The 18,838-nt window shown below is 45.0% G+C and overlaps 1 protein-coding gene across 3 annotated transcripts in view; it reads left to right on the top strand.

Annotated features, from left to right (window-relative positions):
- The window catches only part of AP2B1 (adaptor related protein complex 2 subunit beta 1), an 82,414-nt gene that overhangs the window by 33,987 nt on the left and 29,589 nt on the right, over positions 1-18,838 (top strand). For all 3 annotated transcript variants that reach the window (XM_075032553.1, XM_075032551.1, XM_075032552.1), the window contains exons 10-14: positions 274-389; positions 1,517-1,682; positions 2,202-2,300; positions 5,265-5,524; positions 9,957-10,149. In XM_075032553.1, the coding sequence (XP_074888654.1) occupies positions 274-389; positions 1,517-1,682; positions 2,202-2,300; positions 5,265-5,524; positions 9,957-10,149 (834 nt within the window). The remainder of the gene's footprint in view (positions 1-273; positions 390-1,516; positions 1,683-2,201; positions 2,301-5,264; positions 5,525-9,956; positions 10,150-18,838) is intronic.

Below are 18,838 nucleotides of genomic sequence, written 5' to 3'. Positions count from 1 at the left end.
TGTGGTGATCCAGCTATCTACTGGCATGGTTGCTTCAACTGTTACTTTTTGCAGGAGTTGGAGTCTGCTGATATCTCCACTGTAATACACAAGCACTTGTCAACCTGTAGTTTTTTTCTGGACATGCATATTGAGTTGGTAGCTGTCATCCTTTTGTTTTACCACTCTGGGCCTTTTCTCCTGTGCGTGCCTTGTGCCTCAATGTGCGCTATGGGCTGGGAAGGAGTGTTTCTTCAGCTTGTTTTAGTTGTACTGTTCTGTTCTTCTCTCTAGCAATCTGCAGAGCGCTGCGTGAGCACACTGCTAGACCTCATCCAGACCAAGGTCAACTATGTGGTCCAGGAGGCCATTGTGGTCATCAGAGACATCTTCCGCAAGTACCCTAACAAGTACGTGAAAGTAGTATAAGGTTTTTGGGAAGCTCTTGTCTGCTAGCATCAGAATAGAGCAATGTAAAACTCACTCAGCATAGCTTACCAGGGCTCTGAAGCAAAGGTGGCTGTTTTTCTGAAAAGCAGTGTCCATTCTGATTCTAGGTCCTAGGTAGAGTAGGATTCGGAGGCTGGCTCTAGATGAGGTATCACCCTGACACATTATTAGTTTGAATTGAAAGCTTCCTTCCCCACCACTCCATATTGATGCTGAGTATAAGCCTTAATCAAAAGCTAGTAAAGCTCTTGTAGAGAATGCCAGAAGGAAGGTTTGACCAAGTTTACAGCATCAGGCTTCTGGTTTTGCTCGTCTGCTCTAGAAGGCTTATACAAGGCCATGAAGGTTCATGGCTCTCATGGTCTGAGATCCCAGTCAGATTGTGCTGAACAGAACACTGCTGGCTTTCTCCATGGAGTGTTCTCTCTGGCTTGGGCAGTACTCAGCTTCTTTTAAGCTGTTTCTGCAATAAGGTTTTGTCTCTTCAGCTACAGAACAGCAGCAGTGTCTTTCAGCAGAGACTTCATGATCACCTAAAAAAGTAATATGGGACATCTGCAGGCCTCTCTGGCAATTTCTGCTGTCAGCTACAAGATAGATTGCCTGCTTATGACAGGGATACCCACGCATGGGAATAGGGGAAGCTAAATAATTAGTGTGGGGTATTGTCTGTTTTACAGCAAAGCCTTTCGGGAAGTGTAATATGCAGTTTAGAGTTACCAGTCTAAAGATGCCAGTGAGGCTGCAGGATCTGATACAAACTCATGGTTTGAACTGTTGGATGATCAAATGTTCCCTTTAGCAAAACAGGGAGAGGGAGGCAGCTTTGTCTTGCATTCCACATCTGGGTGCTCTTGCTGGTTAATGAAACTGCAAAGCTCTTGAGGACCCTGTGACATCTTAGTACTCAGCCTGGAAAAAGAAAAAGCCTAGGAATATCTTCCGTAGTTGAGTGAAAATGCTGCTTGTTGCATAGAAATACAAGACATTGTAATTCAGTGCAGGATTCTCTGCAGAATTATGTGTGCAGAGATGGAGTAACAAGTTGAAATAACCCCAGTAATCCACCTGTACTCTGACAAATCAGGTATGAAAGCATCATTGCCACTCTGTGTGAGAACCTAGATTCCCTGGATGAACCAGATGCCAGAGCTGCCATGATCTGGATAGTGGGCGAATATGCAGAAAGAATTGACAATGCAGATGAGCTGTTGGAGAGTTTTTTGGAGGGCTTCCATGATGAAAGTACTCAGGTAAAATTGTGTTGTACATCTTATCTGTAGTGTTTCATGCAGTGTATGTATGGGATGGAAAGTAAGTATTATTGCAGTGGTCAGAAAAAAACCCCCAATGAAAACTTCAATATTTGGCTAAAATAAAACTCTTGGGAGACTGTAGACTTGCTCTGTTGTCTGTATCTCCCAAACTTCTCTTCTTGGAAGGATAAGACAGAACAGGAGGGGTTTCTAGATGTTGCATGCTTCTTGGGTAATAGCCCTACTAGGGACCAGAACATACAGAAGAATAGTGATGAGATGCATAAAAGTATCACATAAATCTCAGTGTGCTGATCAGGGACTTGTCTGCGAAAATATTTTGCAACAGGCAAGATTCTGTGTCTCATTGTAATGGGTTTCACTGGCAAAGAATAGTATAATGCTGTTATAAAGTATAGGACTTGAGTTTCATATCAGTAAAGGATGTTGAGACTTGGGAGGTGTTGCTAAAGCATGGATGAATTTTCTTATCTCTACTGTCTCCCTTTCTCTTAGGTGCAGCTCACCCTGCTGACTGCTATAGTGAAGCTGTTCTTAAAAAAGCCTTCGGAGACACAGGAGCTGGTTCAGCAGGTCCTCAGCCTGGCCACGCAGGTAAGCCAAGATATCCAGTGAACCAGAGCCCTCCAGACGCTGTGTTGGCCTGCTGTGTGGTGTCTCCCATCTGCCAAGCCAATCAGCTTTGCAGTAGATAGGATTCAAGCGTGTTTCTCTCCCATAGCGACTCCATTTAAGAGCTGCTCTGTGCCTGTTACCATGCCACCTGGCATCTGCTCTCTCCTCCTTAGCTCTTGCTTCATCCTAATTCCTTCCTTGTTCCCTCACCAAATGAAAAGTTAGAGACAGGGTAGAGTTACGAAGAAACCAAAATGCTTTCTCCTTGAAGGTGGCTTGCATCTGGAGCTATGACAGAGGGAAAGGGCCTGGCAAAGACTTTGTTTTGCGAACAGCAAAGCATAAGTAGTGCTATGAAAAAGAAAGAACTGAGGTTTGGTTTTTTTCCTTTGTACTTGGATGCTGTCAACCAATGTGGCAGCTTTGCTGGAGGCTGTAACAGTGGGTTAAGATCCCAGATTCATTATGCATGAGGTGCTGAGTTATGAGCTCAGATCACTGCAGGCGGGGCTGGGCTTGAGCTGGCAGACAGAAGTGCTGTAGTTCAGGAGGACAGAAGTGGAGATGTGGTGGCAGGAGTGGGGAAGACCTCAGCTGATCCTCCTACGCTCCCTGTCTGTAATGACTGGGGTAAATGTGTGATGGTGTAGTCCAAAAAGAGCAGCTCCTCTCCAGACCTGCTGTGTCAAGTGATGGAAATAGTCTCCCAGCTGTTCTGAATAGGCTGCGATTTTTTTCTGAGCAGAAAACCTGGAGTCAATCATCAGCGGGCCTTTTTGGTTGTCTTTGCTGCCAGAAGTCATGGCTGTGGACTATTAGTACTTAAAACTTTTATTCATCCCTTTGGGGGTGTTGCATTGGTCAGTGGCAAGAACTGCTTTTCTTGCTTCAAAACCTGCTATTAGGCAGGCTCTCAGCTTCTCTTTAGAGAGGGGTGGGCCAAGGGCATGCTGTGTCATTTGTCTAAGTCAACAGAAGAAAGGTACTAAGTGTTAAAACCCACTATGCTGAGTCACAAAACACTTAATGGCACCCTAGGAATATAATAGGCGTCTGTTTTTTCTCTGTTTGTCACAAATGTTGATTCAGTCTGGCTTCTTGTATTTTATGTGAATAATAAGTCAGTGTAGGATAACTGGCTGTAAAACACTAAAAAGCCTCATGCTTCAAGGTCTGATTTCTAGGTAGAGATACTGTTTTTCACTTGAGTGGGAGAGTAATTACATGTGTGTTTCTTTCCCCAGCCTTAGGTATTGTTGCACTTTGAGTGTCTCAGCAAACTGCAGGTGTGATTGTAGCAGGAGCCAGCTTAATCCAGCCAACACTGGTGAAAATAGCAATGAAGCAGCTGGGGATGGGAGGGACACAGATGTGTAGCAGTGATCAAGGTCCCTGGCAAACTCATAACCTAATGGATGGCACAGAGCCTCTACATCTCCATAGCTGTTGTCTGTGTGGCGTGGGTGGGTAACTAAGCTAGCATGGTTTTGTTGGTATGCACCACAGGTGCACATGCAGACCCTGGAGAGGGGAGAATTGGGAGAAATGTGGAAAGGGAAGATCTGAGCCTCTTGTTCCAGTAGATTTACTAAAGTTTCAAGTCTGTTTATTTGGCTGTGGGAAGAAACAGTCAGTCTTGAATCTGTATGTGCCTGCAAGTAGATAGGAGCATGTGGTCTTTCATGCCTGCCCTTGTAGAAGTCCTGCCTGATCTTGATCTGCCTGCCGCAGGCAGCCTGCAGAGAATCTTGTAGGAATTGTTAAGGGCGAAGGGTGTAAAGAGTCCACGACTCCACCATCAAACTGAAAAACAGCACTGCAGAGAAATCTATCAGTTGACCCAGACATTGTATCTAGGTCCTTACAAGCAAAATGAGCTTAGCGTGCTCAGTCTCATTACAAATAGAGGTTTTGCTGTGTGCCCGAGAATGTCTTGAGACAGACGGCAGAGAGGCAGGTTATAGCAGGTCAGCAGCAGCGTGAATGAGATCACAGAAGAAGAAAAGAAATGACAAGGAGGAACGCCAATGAGGTATACAATATGTTGCCAGAATTTTAGGGGAAAGCCTCGGAAACATTTACCCCATTATTCTGCTGATGTGGGGATTAAAAATCCCAGCTCTTGTTTCCATGAACAGTTCAAAACATGTTGCACTACAACATAAAAAGCACACCACCTCCCTCTCCCTAGAACACTAGCTGCAAACTATCACCAGTCACTTTGCTGTTCTGGGCAGAGCTATTTGAAAAGGAGAGAAATAATAAGCACTTCATGCAGAGGCAGAAGTATCTGCAGTAAAACAAGGGTATTATTGACAGCTGGAGAACTGATGAAGTATCTGAACTGTGTATCATTAGCATCTTTCCATGTGTCATTAGATAACTAAAAGGTAGGATAAATAAGATCTCTTTTAGTATGAAGAATATGGCCTATTAAGATCCATCCTGTAGCTCTGCAGTGTCTTTTTGTCCAGCAGTGCCCTTGGGTAAGTCATATATTTCCAGGAATCTTGGATCATTCTGTTACAATATGCAGTATTGCATGTCTGCTCTTAGTATGTGACAGAGTCATTTTGACTCGCGTTCTTTTCTTCTCTCTACACCCCCTTGGATTTCTCCTAATACTTACTGTTATGTCAAGTGGCACAGAGTTTGGAAAGTAGTTGATGGCTCTGTGGGTTGGAGCAAATGTGGGAAGTAAATCCTAGGCTTTTTGCTCCCTGACCTGCTGAGCAGGAAGCTAGGCATTAATATTTTGGTTCTCACTTTTAATTTTGGGATGTTCTTCACAACAAGCAGTTTGTATCATCATTCTGAAATTGGTGACTGTCGCAACTGGATGGTTGGTTTTTTTTAATCCAGCAGAATCACTGCTAGAAAAATTAAGTGATTACAGGCATTAGTCTGCCTCAAACCTGTGACTGATGTATTGCTTTGTCCCAGGATTCTGACAACCCAGACCTGCGGGATCGTGGCTACATCTATTGGCGCCTTCTCTCCACTGATCCAGTGACTGCCAAAGAAGTGGTCCTGTCAGAAAAGCCACTTATTTCTGAAGAGACCGATCTGATTGAACCGACTCTGCTAGATGAGTTGATCTGCCATATTGGGTCTCTGGCTTCTGTGTACCACAAACCACCCAACGCTTTTGTGGAGGGGAGCCACGGGATCCACCGCAAACACTTGCCAATTCACCATGGAAGGTAAGTTGAGGCAACCATGGTGATAATGGGCAGTATTGGTTGTTTCTTTCTAGCAAACAGTCCAAAAGGTGCAAAGATTATTTTTTTTTATAACACTCCAGTGGTGTTTTGTTGATTGTGTAGGGGCTTGCAGGTCATTCAAGGGACCATTTCATTGTAGAATTTAATCCTGGGTATGGAGTGTCTGAGTTCCTGGGTCAGAAGACAGAGGAAGTATCAAAGTTCTTGTGTGAGGAGAAGCTATGATGTTTTTTCAGAAGGTGCTGGCTGTAAGCCCTCTTGACATGAGAGTTTGAATAAAAAAGCAGAAGCTTTGGATAACTGGTGCAAGGGCATACTTCCAGGAGGATGACTGTGGTAAAAAGAAACATCTTTTTGAGAAGGATACACTTCTTTGATTTTATAAGAGCTTTTGCTTCAGCAACAGCGCAGCTTTACAAGCCTCACTTGTGTAGAATAATGCTGGTTTCCTGGAACAGGCAAGTACAGGGATCCTTTGCTGTTGGAATATGAAATGGGGAAGGACTGGTAAAACTACCTTTCTCACTTGGTGCCTATTAAGCAAGGGGAGTGTACAAGCCATCTAAGCCCAGTTGCTGAAAACTGGGATTAAAAGAAGATGGCTAGACTGCTAAGGTTCTGTCTAACCTTTGGGGGGGGAGGAGGAAATGCTTTGGCTTATTGTCTGGGGCTTTAATGCTTCCCCGTGATCATAGTCCTGGAAGTGGGTTAGATCTGCAAGAGCAGGCAGTACAGTAGTCCTGGGCTGCGGCTGGTTTGCTGTTGAGCCTGTTCCTGTGGTTCCTCATTCAGGTAAGCAGTGCTATTTGCACTAATGGTATTAATGACAAATGTAAGTGTGCTTTACAAGAGGCAAGAGTATCCAGGCTTACCTCTTAATAATATTCCCAAAGTGACATTTGGAGTGCTATTTTTTGCTGTTGCACTGATAAATCAGTGTGCGATGCTGCTCCTTGTCTATTTTCTGACACCACTTCTCTGCTATTCTTAGCAACTAAAGCTATTTCTGTAATAACTAGCTTTTGGAAGCCGAGTTGTTTTCTCCCTGCCTATGAAATCAAGTCTGGCTGCATTGACCCAGGACCAGGAAGCACAAGTCTACCAGTTGGAGAAGAAAAGCAGTGGCTGCTTTCCACAGCTACCTCTCCTAGTCAGAGATTTGCCTCAAAAGCAAAATGAGCTGGGGTGGGGGTAGCTTTGGTCTTTGGTGTTACCAGCCTTCCTTTACACTGTTGTTTCAGGTCACTATGGAAGCTAATGTTTTAGGGGTTTTTAGTCAGCTCAAGGAATTCAGGTTTTGCAAGGAGTGGTCTTTTTACTAGCTTCTTGAGTATACTGTGTACAGGGCTTGACTCTCATAGCTCATGCTCAAACAGTCTGCTGACCTCAAATCTTTTCTGACTATAGCAGTGTTGTACATTGCCTTGGTGGTGTTTACTACCAAATTACCCATTCCTTCAACGTAAAACCTTCAGGCCTCAATCAGCAGTGGCAAGCTGAGGAAGCCAGAGTTGGGGGAGGGTCTCAAGGGTGCTCAGCAGAGCATGCTGCATACTGATGCAGTGCTCTAGACTGTTTGGTAAATTAAAAAACTGAGTGGTGTTACTTAATGGCACACCAGGCTTCTCTGATGTGAGCTCACCTTGTAAAGACACCCCATTATTGTGGTTTTCTGCTTTACTATTAGCAAAAGGACAGTAAAACCTTACTAGCTGATGCTAAGGCCTCCTTGTACCATGTCACAGCATACCAAATTGCCACTTTCAGCGATGAGAATTACAGTGAGCAGCTCTGCAGGAGCATGGTTGTGGGGAGCCTGAATTTGGGCATCCAGTATGATTTTACTGATGACTAAGAAAATGGTTTGCCTCTTTCTGATGCTGAATGTGCATGAAAAGATACATGAAAATCTGTCAGTTTAAGGCAAGTTAAGGGTGTCGAGTGAAAGATAACCTCCTCACCTAGCTATTTGGAGTTATCTTCATTACTTCTGCACTCCAGTAATGACCATTCTGGTGGCTGACCCATCCGCTAGAGACTGAGGTTTTCCTTCAGATTGCACAGTGAGATAGAGGTGGAAGCATGGAATTGTGGAGATGTCTGCAATGAATGTGGCTTAAGAGAGTCAAGATAGCATTGCCTTGAGTAGATGGGCAGAAGTAGCTAGGTGAGTGGTGCTTTCCTGGGTATAAACCTATGAGGAGTTAGTTATGGTTGGGAGAACGCATGCACTACATTGCATTTTGATTCATTTCTTTTTCATTCAAAGCAGTGTAGGACAGGTTCCTTTCAGCTCTCAGCTGATGGGAAGACCCATTGAACAGCTCACAGATGGTGAGATGTTCCTGCCTCTTCAATGAGCCCAAGTGTCATAGAGTTGCAGATGAATCCTAAAGGTGGGGGAGAAATCTCCTGATTGCTTGGCAGTGTTTCCTCATGTGGTGGCTTCCACCACCCCTGCTCAGCTATAATGCAGCTGGGAAATTTGGGGAGATGTTTACAAGGCTCCTGGGAGAGGAGCAGTCTGGTTAGACCTGGGCAGGAGTCCCCATTCCCACATAGGCAGCTGCAGGAAATTTTTGATTCTTGTTCAGGCTGTGCATCCCTTGTGACACCCAACATCTGGGAACCACTGGAGGCTGAACTCACAGGAGCGCCAAATCTCCAACTCGCATGGGCAAACCCAGCTGCTAGTCACTGCCCAAGACTATAAGGGAGAAAGCTCATGTCAGGTCTTTTTGCCCTTTATAACCCACATAATCTTTATTCATTTTTTCTCTTTCAAAGAAAATGCAAAGTTGTTTATACAAATCTCTTTAAAGAGGCCCATTCTGTACAGGAAATGGAAGGCCTGCTGTTTTGGTTTTTAATACAAACTGACTTAGCTTTGTCCTTTCCTAATTTCTTGTTGGGCTTTGGGGCAACTGCAGTTACACAAGACCTTGAAGGATTGCTTTATCTCCCATCAGAAGAAGGATGAGTAAGTGTTGAAGAGGTGTAGTGTTAAAGGGATTATATACTGGGAACGAACCAAGTGTGTGCACTACCGGCTTGTAGTGTGCCTCTGCTCATACATGCTGTTCTTCCCCGTTCTCAGGTTGGGGGTGGGAGTGCATCACGGTAACCACTTGCTCTTCAAAAATCTTTTAGTTAGCTGTTCAGCATACTCAGAAATCTCCCTGCTGAAGGCAGAAGCAGAAAGGACAACTAATATTAGTACTATTAGGGGTCTAAAGCTTTTAATGCAAAAAAGCTTTCAACTCTTTCTGTTGCTGCCTAGTAACTAATTCATTCTGCAGTCCTTATGCTACATCTTTTCCTCTTGGCACTGAAGTTGGGAGCAGCTTATACTCTGTTGCTAAAGCTTTCCCCTCAGTAACTGAATAAGGATAAGGAAGAGAATCGTGGCTACTCAAAATCAGGAGCTGCAATCCTTACAAAAGAGCCCCAGTGTTAAACACCTTGTCAGGACGCTAATTCCCATGGCATTTGTGTGCAATTACCTGTTGGCTGCATCTGCAGTAATATGAGCTAGAAATAATTTTGTCAGTTACTGCTGGCAAGAGGATACAAAATAGATTTTAAGTTATCTAAAATATTAGCATCTCTGGATTTAAAGAATAAATACATTGTAATGAGATCTGCCAGAGCTACAGTCAGTCTTACTTTTTTTTTCCCTCTCCTTCTAAAATTCAGTGGCAAGTGAATATAAAAGGTAGCCAGACTGCATATGCTGAGAAATTTTGGAGCTGTATAATGAGCATTTCTAGACTAGTAATTAACATGCCTGCTAACTTGGAGAAAAGGAAATTACTGATAGAAGGGAGGAATCAGTTTTAGATTGAGGTCTTTAATTAGAAAAGAGTTGCTGGTCAGTAGAAGGTGGTTAATCCAGATCTGTGGGGAGTGGTTAAGTTTGCACTCATTAGAGTCAGGGCTCAAGGATTTTATCAGTGTTAGGTCTCTGAGGAAAGCTGGATTTTTTTTTTTTCCCCCCTACGTTTACATGTGGTTCTCCAGGGCCATTGGGCTGAAAATCATCTCTATGGGTTTCTGAGCTGGGAAATAGTTATTTTCAGTGCTGCAGTCCATGTAGTACTCATGGCTCACTGTTTTTGAGGGGTCTGTGGTTCTCAAGGTGGGCAGATTTCACACTTTGAAGATTCCCTTTTCTGAACTGAAAACCATGCACAGTGCAAGGAACGTCTTTGTGCTCAAAGCATGTGTTGAAGAACCACTTGCCATAACACACTGCCTTGTACGTGGCAGTGGTCAGATAAGCTGCTAGGATAAGCTTTTAACTGGCGGCTTCTCATGAGCCACCTCTTGCTGTGTTTCCCCATGCTGGGAATCTGGAGACCGAAGGTGACTAATGTTTCTCTCTTCTGCTTCTTATTCCTCCCACCCATAGCACTGATGCAGGCGATAGCCCTGTGGGCACAACAGCCACTACAAACCTGGAGCAGCCACAGGTCATTCCATCGCAGGGTGACCTTCTGGGTGACCTTCTCAACCTGGACCTGGGACCCCCAGTGAATGTTCCCCAAGTCTCCTCCATGCAGATGGGTGCTGTGGACCTCCTGGGAGGAGGGCTGGACAGCTTGGTAAGCAGCATCCTCTTTAGCTTCATCTGATGTGAAATAATTGGAGCTGTGCTTATCTCTGCAAAGCCTTGATCATTTGTGCTTGTAATGCTTGGATCACTGAGCTCCCAGTGCTGAGTCCTAAAACTCCAAGAGGATTTAACCAGTGCTATTGTACCAACTTTCAGCAGGTTTTTCCTGCTATAAAATGAATGTTGCTGCATGCTGTAGAATCCCTATGGTCAGCGGATATATTTGTTACATGCTTTTTCTGTCTGTAGAAGAAAACCAAAAAGTTGGTTTAAGGATGTAAAGTGTCCCACTGCTTTGTAATTGATTCAGGCTCCCTTTCAAGAAGGTGTTTGTTCCACCCGCTTCCCAACCCTACTGAATTTCAGTGCAAAACTCTTCAGGGCTGCAGGCCATAGCCCCGTGTCATCCCATTCGTATATTCTCCAGATTATGTCACGGTTTAATATCGGTGACATTTTAATTGCAGTTAGGTCAAGAGGGAAGCAGTCTGTGTAGTCCTCCCCATGCTGCAGCTGCTCATGAGGAGGTATTCTAGTACTAACAGGGTCAAGCTCCAGAGTATGAGTAATTACACATTGCTTCTGCTCTGGGGTGTGAGCTGGCCATGAGCTGCAATGAGAGAATCACTTAGCAAGGAGACCGCAGCAGTGGAGAGGAGCTCAGTGCTGTGGTCTTACGCTGGTGGCAGCCAGGCATTGAGAAGTGGTGAATGTAATCGTCAGCCTGGGAGTTCTTCCCATGGGGTGGAGCACAGCACACAGATCCCTAACACCCTGGTGACTTGCCTACAGGGGTAAGAAGCAGTCTAGGTGTATTTGCACCACATAACCTGAGTAAGACTACCCCAGAGAACATAGTTGGGTGTTTTTCAGACCTACAGTGGCTTTGTCTTGCTTTGGTTTGAGGTTTGGCTTGTCGTGAGCTGGATTGGGTTATCTGTGTGCCTGGTTTAGGTGCGGTTCCAGTTCTGAGTCAAGTTCTGAATAATAGAGGTAGGAGGCAGCTGGATGAACCCCAATCCTTACTTGTCACAATCTTATTAAAGCAGACATTAAACACGTTTCCAGTTCCAGTGCTTTGTGAGCTAATGAACTGGAAACAACCTAACCCTTAATGGCATTGGTGTTCACAGAGGTCAGATGTGCTTTAGCCTCTGTGCCATCTAAACAGCAGTTTGCTTATTTAACAAGGAGACTGCTTTTACGCTGGGGAGATAGGGAAATGGTTTAAGCTGGAGCTGCTGGGAAAGCAGACAGTGAGCCCAGAGCAGTGACTTTTGCAGCCTTTGCTCTGCATTGCATGACATGCCACTAAGAAACTGGGACTTTTAATTATGTTAAGGCATTGCAGAAAATGATGCTATCTGTGGTGGCTCAAAATGGCTAGGAGTTAAATTTCTCTGTCTACTGTCTTCCAGGCCACTTATAGTAACCCTTTGTTTCTCATTAGTGTCAGAGACAGATAAATGGACACAGCAGGAGGACTAAAGCTTGGTTTTGGGAGAAAGAGTTGTCTCACAGTTGGCATTAATGGGCTTAATTTAGTGACCCGCTTTGGCAGTAGAGCTGTTAGTTGATACGGTACTAGGCTTTTACTTAATATTTTTCTCAAGCCTTAAGTAAATCTATGGGGCTGTGGAGTATGATCTAATAAAGTGATCATGTCTGGACGGGGAGTAGCTGTGCCTCGGGCTGTGTGGGCCAGCAGTGTCTCAGCTGAGTTACTAGATGGGGTGAGCACTAAAAAAAAATCTGGTGATTTTTTTTTTTGTCCCCCTGGAATGCTTTCTGTTGAAGTGCTGTTGCGTCAAATGTCCTGTCTTCTGATCCCTTGCATGTATAAGTGAATCTTTTCCTGATAAAACTCTATTTCTCAGGCTTTTCCTTCCCTAATAAGCCTAACTGGTGTGTAAGTGAATGTGATCTGTGTCTTTTGTTTATTGTTGTGGGCATGTATTTAACAAGTATCAAGCTGAGTTAACCCTAACCTGGTATTAGCTAAATTGCTAGGCAGTGTGTCTTGGCTGCATGGCTAGCCAAGGGGATTGGTGTTTGGATCCTAGGTTAATATTAAGCCACACTTGTGCGGTGCCAAAAACACAACCTCAGACTGCAGGTACGCACATGCCTGATTTGTGTATGTGGTGAGGTGGTGAGATGCATCAAGGTGCCTCATTGAAGAAGGGCTGAGCTCTTCACCCTTCGCCAGGGATCAAAAATGGTTGGGAGCCAGGGATGGTGGTCACTTGGGCTGTTCATGTAGTCAATTAGTGGGGTTGGAGACTGGAATCAAATCCTCTTCCTCTGTCCTTAACAGTGTTCTACCCATCAGTAGGTGTTCTGGCTGTCAGTGTAGCAATCCCTTTCTCTTTCTTCTCCAGATACCTTGTACACAATTTGCTTTATGTTATATTGCTGCCTGATTTGTTCTGCTTTGAAGTTTCCCTCTCCATTACTCCTAATGTCTTTTTTTTTAATGCATTTCTTCCCCTGCTTTGTTGGGAAGACTGAGGCTCCCTTACTCTTGAATGAAGCGTGGAGTGGTGTGAGCAGTCCCTCTCTCCTCCTCAAACCAGAGTTTACTTTGCTTTGGGCCCTTGTGCTACCAGAAAGTAACCCTGTTTGGTTGTGAATGCTGAGGCAGCTGCCGTCTTCTGTGTGTGCTGCTTTGGTCTCTCTTTTCCCATCCCTCCTGTTGTCTAAAGAGTCTTAAGTAAGAGTACTGGAACCAAATGGGGTTGGGGTCTGATCTAAGGAAGGATTGAGTATGCGTTTTCCCAACAGGAATTTGTCTAGTGTAAATTTTTTTAAGGGTCCCAGTGATAGAGTTTGTACCAACTCTACTGTTGATCCCTGTTTTCTGCTCATCACTAGCAGATCCCTTTTGGATCTCAGGTGACCTGAGAGAAGACAGGGGAACATGAGATACTCGAATGCAGAGTATTCTTTGCATTGTGCCTCTGGCATTATCTGTCAGCCTGAGCGGGGATGTAAGTTGCTCTATTGCCAGAGCAGAGCAAACCTAAACTCTGCTTCCATTTTCCAAGCAACTGTTTGGTATGTGAAAAAAAAAAAAAAAAAAATCCTAAATAAGCCTCTCTGTTACAGTGGAAGAAAATGGTTTGGGATGTGCTTGAGTTAATGCATGAAATCATGGTCTGTTGCTGTGATGGTGAGATTGCATCAGTGCTGTGAGTGTCTCAAAGGCAGCTGAAGGTCTGGAAGAGGCTGCTGGCAGGATCTCTGCCAGTTTGTCACATTCACTCAGTGTCATGTGTTGATCCCCTCAGATACTTGTTGCAGCTCTTGTGTATTTGATAATACCTCCTTGTCTTTGGAGGGCATGTCTGTCTTCAGAGGGATGCTTTTGCAATGAAAGTCCCAACAGGACTAACCCAGAAAAATCAACAGCAGCGTTAACTTCCATGGCAAATGTCATTCTGCATTTCCATTTTTTAAACTGTGGGGTTTTGTTTTCTTCCAGGCATTTAAATAGAGACTGCATGGTGTAAAACTGGAAAAACACCAAATTAATATTGTTCATTTGAATTTTCCTCAGCGTTGCTAGATATTTATCCCCATGACCAGTGAGACTCCAGCTGCTTGATAGGTTAATTTCTTTAGTGAGTAACTCTTATCTCCACAGCGAGTCCTGTAACTGGTATTAGATGTAACATGCATATTGTGCATGCACAGATGCTGAGCATGTGTTAACAATTAAAAAAAAAAAAAAAAGATAAAAAGGGCCTTTAGTACAAGAACAAGCTATGCTTTGCTTATAACCGAGCAGACTCACTATATGAATTACGGAGAGCTGTTCTCTAGTGAACAGAGCCAGCACTGAATCTGTTCCGGGTTGTGCCCCTGTCTACCACCCTGGGCAGATCTTGTTCTTCTGCTTTGCTTTCTTTTCTGTAAAATGGTGACCAAGCCCACTGTTACAAAGCTGATTGAGATCTCCAGCTCCACAGTGTAAAGTAGTGATACCAGTCACTAATGTAGGAGAAGCAAAACTTGCTTGGACAGCAGATTGCCGGATGCAGAGTTGTGCATGCTGAGAGCTGGAGTTTGATGCTTTATCCCCTTAAAGCCGGCTCTTAAGCGGCTAAACTTCATGCAGATTATAGGCAGCCCTCCAACTCCTGGTTTACTGTTGATGCAGCGCTCTGTAGGATATCTATCCGTGCTGTAATGAGCCAGGGTCATTTTGCCTTTAAACCTTTTTGTGTGTTCATTTGTTCTGAAAATCCATTGGGCATGAGAACTCTGCGCTGCCCGGCACATTGTGCAGCTCGCTGTGAGTCCGTGCGTTTAACAGGAGCACGGCACTGTGGCCAGGAGCCAAGGAGGCTGGCTTTCAACCCGGGGGCAGAGCAGTAAATTTGTAGGAATGGACAGGCTTGGATTGTCTGTTATGTAAGGATTTTATTTAATACTCTAGCCACTCATCTACAAGAATATTATTGATTCAAGGCTGGCAGCTAGTCAGACTGATTTATGTCCTGAATTGTAAAGCTTTTTGATAAACACTGGATATCCACAGTTTTTGACTGGTTTGGGCTGTTCCAGCTGGAGCTGTGCCTCTCTATGTAATCAGGTTGGATATAGGGGAGTCTGACCCCCAGGGTCTCTTCTGCACGGTTCAGTGCTGTATCCCACCACTGTGCTTGCCTTGAAGTGTGATGAAGGGCTGGGACCTGAGTGCTAGCTCATCCTCTCCCGTGGGGTGTCCTGGGCTCTGGGCACCTGTAGGCTTAGCAGCCTGGAAAGAAACGCCTGCTCCAGTGGTCCTGAGTGCCTGCCTCATCCAAAAGGCTGATGAGCAGGGGCTGCTGGTGTCACTCCTTCCCTGTCTGACTGCTTTCAAGTGGAGAGTTCGAAGTCTGGCCTTAGCGGGCAATGCCCTGGCTTGTTGAGGTTGATTAGGGACTCACCGATGTTTTATAAAAAACCAAACAACTTCTACTGAGTTATTTCATATACTCAGTGTAGGAAGCCTCACGTAGTTGTGGAAGCCCAAAAGCGACCCCCAGTCTGCCCTGGGTGCCAGATTCCTCTCCTGGCTCTGCAAGTGACTTGCTATGTATAATCTTGGGAAAGTTACTTCATTTACCTTTTCCTGGAACTACAGTGTGAGTGTCTATGCTAGGTCAGCCCCAACATCTATTTATGCAGTGGATGTGATGCTTCCCCGGGGTGCTCCTCCAGCCTCTGACAAGGAGCTAAGCATCTCCTTTGATCTGGGCTGTTCTGGTTTGATCTACAAAGGATGTCTGTTAGGATTTCTGACAAAGGGCATGTGTCCATTGCTGGAGCAGTGCTGATACGGAAAAGGAGCTCTTCTGGTGGGTTGCTCATTCATGTCTGATTTAAGGCTGCTGTTGCTGTAACAATAATGGGACCACCAGAGCTTTGTAGAGCTGCTTTTTTTTACACTTTAGGAAATGAAAATGGTTAGTACTTAGTTTCATTTGCTGATGGAAATCATTCAGCAAGGTAAAGTATTAGTAGTAAGTGCTGCTGAAACTGGTGGCCGTGGTATTGGCAACATGACCTGTCTTCCACCACCTTTGATACAGCTGTCCTTGGTTTGGACAGTAGCCCTTCTCCTCTGCAAGCCTGGCTTGGCAATATGAAAACAGACACATAATATAGGCAGCAAACAAGGTACTGAAAATGCCTCTGTGTGAGCCACAGTGGAGTCTGCAATGAGATATCTACAGCCCATCAGGATGTCAGAAGATGCAGACCATGCATGATCTGTCCTGCAGTTAAGAAGTCTCTAACAGGATTAGCCCAGATCAAGTGGCCTGCTAGCAACTGTGCTCTCAGCATTTCAGTCAGCCCCATCACCGGATTCTTGTTAGGTAAATGCCTTGTGTTCCTTGCTGCTGGGTAACTGAGTGCACACTCTCATCTAGCTCCTTGAGCTGTGATGCTTAACTCTTGGTTTGGGGTGCGAGGGAGGGAGGAGGCAGCAATTGTCCCCTGTTAACCCATGAATTATGGCTTCATGAAATGCATAGCTGCTCTGAAAGCCCTGGCTATGCTATGGACACAAGGCAAAGCGGTTGCGGAGCAGTGGTTGTTGCAGCTTCTGTCCCTGGCTCCACCCCCCCTGTTATTTTTTGGAGCTCTAAATGCCTCACGTCATGTTGCAGAAGTGATTGTAACCCCTCCAGATCACATGAACACTTCAGCAGAGTCACTTCATTACAAGCTGCTGTTAAGATGCAAATAAACCCTCCTAATGCAGTAACTCCAGCACTGCTACACTTCATAAGTCAGCATAACTGCTTACACGGAGCTGAAATTACAGGGCAACTGCTCTTCAACTGCAGAGCAGCTGCAATGCCATCCAAGCCAACTAATACAAAGTAAAGACGCTGATGCAGTTTAGGAATAGGTGCTAGTACTGTTTTTGTTGATACAGGGTTGAGCTCAGCATCTTTTTTAAACCCATGTGGCTGCTTGAGTGCTGTTGTGGCAGGATGGGTTTGAAGGGAATAAAGAGAATTCCTGTTTGAAGAACTTCATGTGTTTGGTGGCCAAGGCTCCCTGTTCATCTCCTGAAGCTGGCAGCTCTCCATCCTGGACAGAGGCTTTGGGCTCTTCAGCAAGAGGCAAGCCAGCCAACTTTGGGCTCAGGATGAGGGCTTTGCAGTGCTACAAATTCCCCTTGGCCATCAAGTGGCAGCCTTCGTCCACCCCACCTTCACAGCGAGCATTTCAGCCTGAGTAGGGCTGACAGCTGTATTAACGTGGTCCTCTCCTCCGCGGCGCTGTTGCCTGCTCTTGTGTAACGCAGGTTCACGATGTCCTTCCAACAGGAGTGGCTGCCTGCCCATGAGATGAATGGAAATGGTTAACTAGAGCTGCCAGCCCTTGGGAATTGGTTCAGCAGCACTTCGTGCTTGACTAATAGCTGCTTCTTTCCTTCTGCACTCTGCCTGTCACTCCAGATGGGAGAGGACACTCCGTGGGTAATTGGTTCCTGTTCCCTCTGTCTTCCTCCTTCCCTCTTACTCACACACTTTGCTGTTACGTCTCTTTCATCATTTTGAGTTTAGAATAAAGTTAGGTCTTGGGCATCTTGCAGGAGGATTGGGTAAACCAGACCTGTAGTTTCTGAATGAGGAAAGCATTGGTGCTAAGGGAGAGTGACAGGCAAGAAAAATGGAGAAAGGCACTTTGTGCTGCTGCAATGGGTAGTGCACCCCAGATCTGATGTGGAACTGATTAGTTCTATATTAACTTCCCCCCTTTAACTTCTGTTGAAGTAGATACGTTGTCACTTCCCTTTTCACTATATAAGTAGAGCCAGCTCTGCCTGTAGGGACCTGGTGAAGCTGCCAGCTCCTTTGAGCTCGCTCTGCAGCTTTGTAGCACACATCTGCAGTGCTTGGTCCCAAGCATAGGAGCCAAGAGAGCGGCAGGCTACTGTGTGCAGACCTCTCCTATGAGTAACGCGTGGCTTCAGGAGGAGCAGGTCAGAGCTTCCCGGCATTGGAAAGAATCTTTTCTACCTCAAAGCAGAGATGTCGGGTGCAATTTAGAAATGTAAGGAGGCTCATGGTAAATCGTCTGAGCCAGTGAGGGTTTTTTTTCTCTGCCTTGTAGGGAGTGAGAGCTGGAGTCTTGACTCAAAACAAGCAATAAATCCAATTTCTAGTTTTCCCTCAAGGCCTGACAGCTAGGGAAAATGGAAGACTTGCAGATAGCTTGAGGAACCCCAATATGTCATTCCTTCCCTCCTTCACATTGAGTACACCCAGATACCAGTGTATGGGTTTCTTCGAGGTTGGATTCCTAGCCTGCAGCTTCTTATGATGAGTGTAGTAGGAAATGGTAGAATAGTTAACATCTGGCTTGATTATGCAGAATTATTCAGTCATTTCCATAATACCCTTTGTAAAATGTTTGCTGCTTGAGAAAGACTGGTTTATCCTGCTTCAGACAACAGTACCAGAAATCCTCCCTGCATGCAATATTATCTGGAAATGAACTGGATTCTTCACCCTTTTTTCTTTTCCTCTGGACTTCACTGCCTGTCAGTATAAAGTGTGAAGTTCATCTGCGTGCAAGACTATGAATAGGGATGAGGTGTAATAGTTGCATTTATTACTCCTCAGTGAGCCAGTAACAAGATGTAAATGATCTGATGTATTAATCTAAAACACAGCTTGGCTTAAAGAGCAGTCTGTAGAACAAAACTCTGCTCTGCCAGCCTGTTTCAGTGGGGGAGACCTGACAGTGTAATAAGCCCTATTTTATAAGCTCAGTATTAATTGGATTTGCATCCTCTGGCTGGCTTCCTTTGGTCTGTGACTGATTCTTTTGACTTGGGAATTGCTCGCTTTTATCTCCTAAGTAAGCTAAGAAAAACTGGACTTGCGCAATGCACCGCCGTGGGCAGCAAGAGGATGGATTGCTGAGGTGGCCTCATGCTGAGGTATGAAGAGGTGGCCGTTGCAGAAGATGAGGGATGTCCTATAAATTTCTGCCATGACTTCAAGTAGGGATAAACCAAGTCTCACACAGGAAAAAAGCTCTGAAGGCTTCTTAACTAAAGGCAAATTGTGTGTGATTTGTACTTCTCTTAACATCTACTGATGGTAGCTAATATTGCATCAGGTGGTTCCTGTGGGGACTAGGGGAAGTAGAAATGCCAGAGGATA

Source organism: Buteo buteo, chromosome 7 (genome assembly GCF_964188355.1).
Source record: "Buteo buteo chromosome 7, bButBut1.hap1.1, whole genome shotgun sequence".
Classification (NCBI taxonomy): domain Eukaryota; kingdom Metazoa; phylum Chordata; class Aves; order Accipitriformes; family Accipitridae; genus Buteo; species Buteo buteo.
This window is presented reverse-complemented; position numbering and strand designations above follow the sequence as displayed.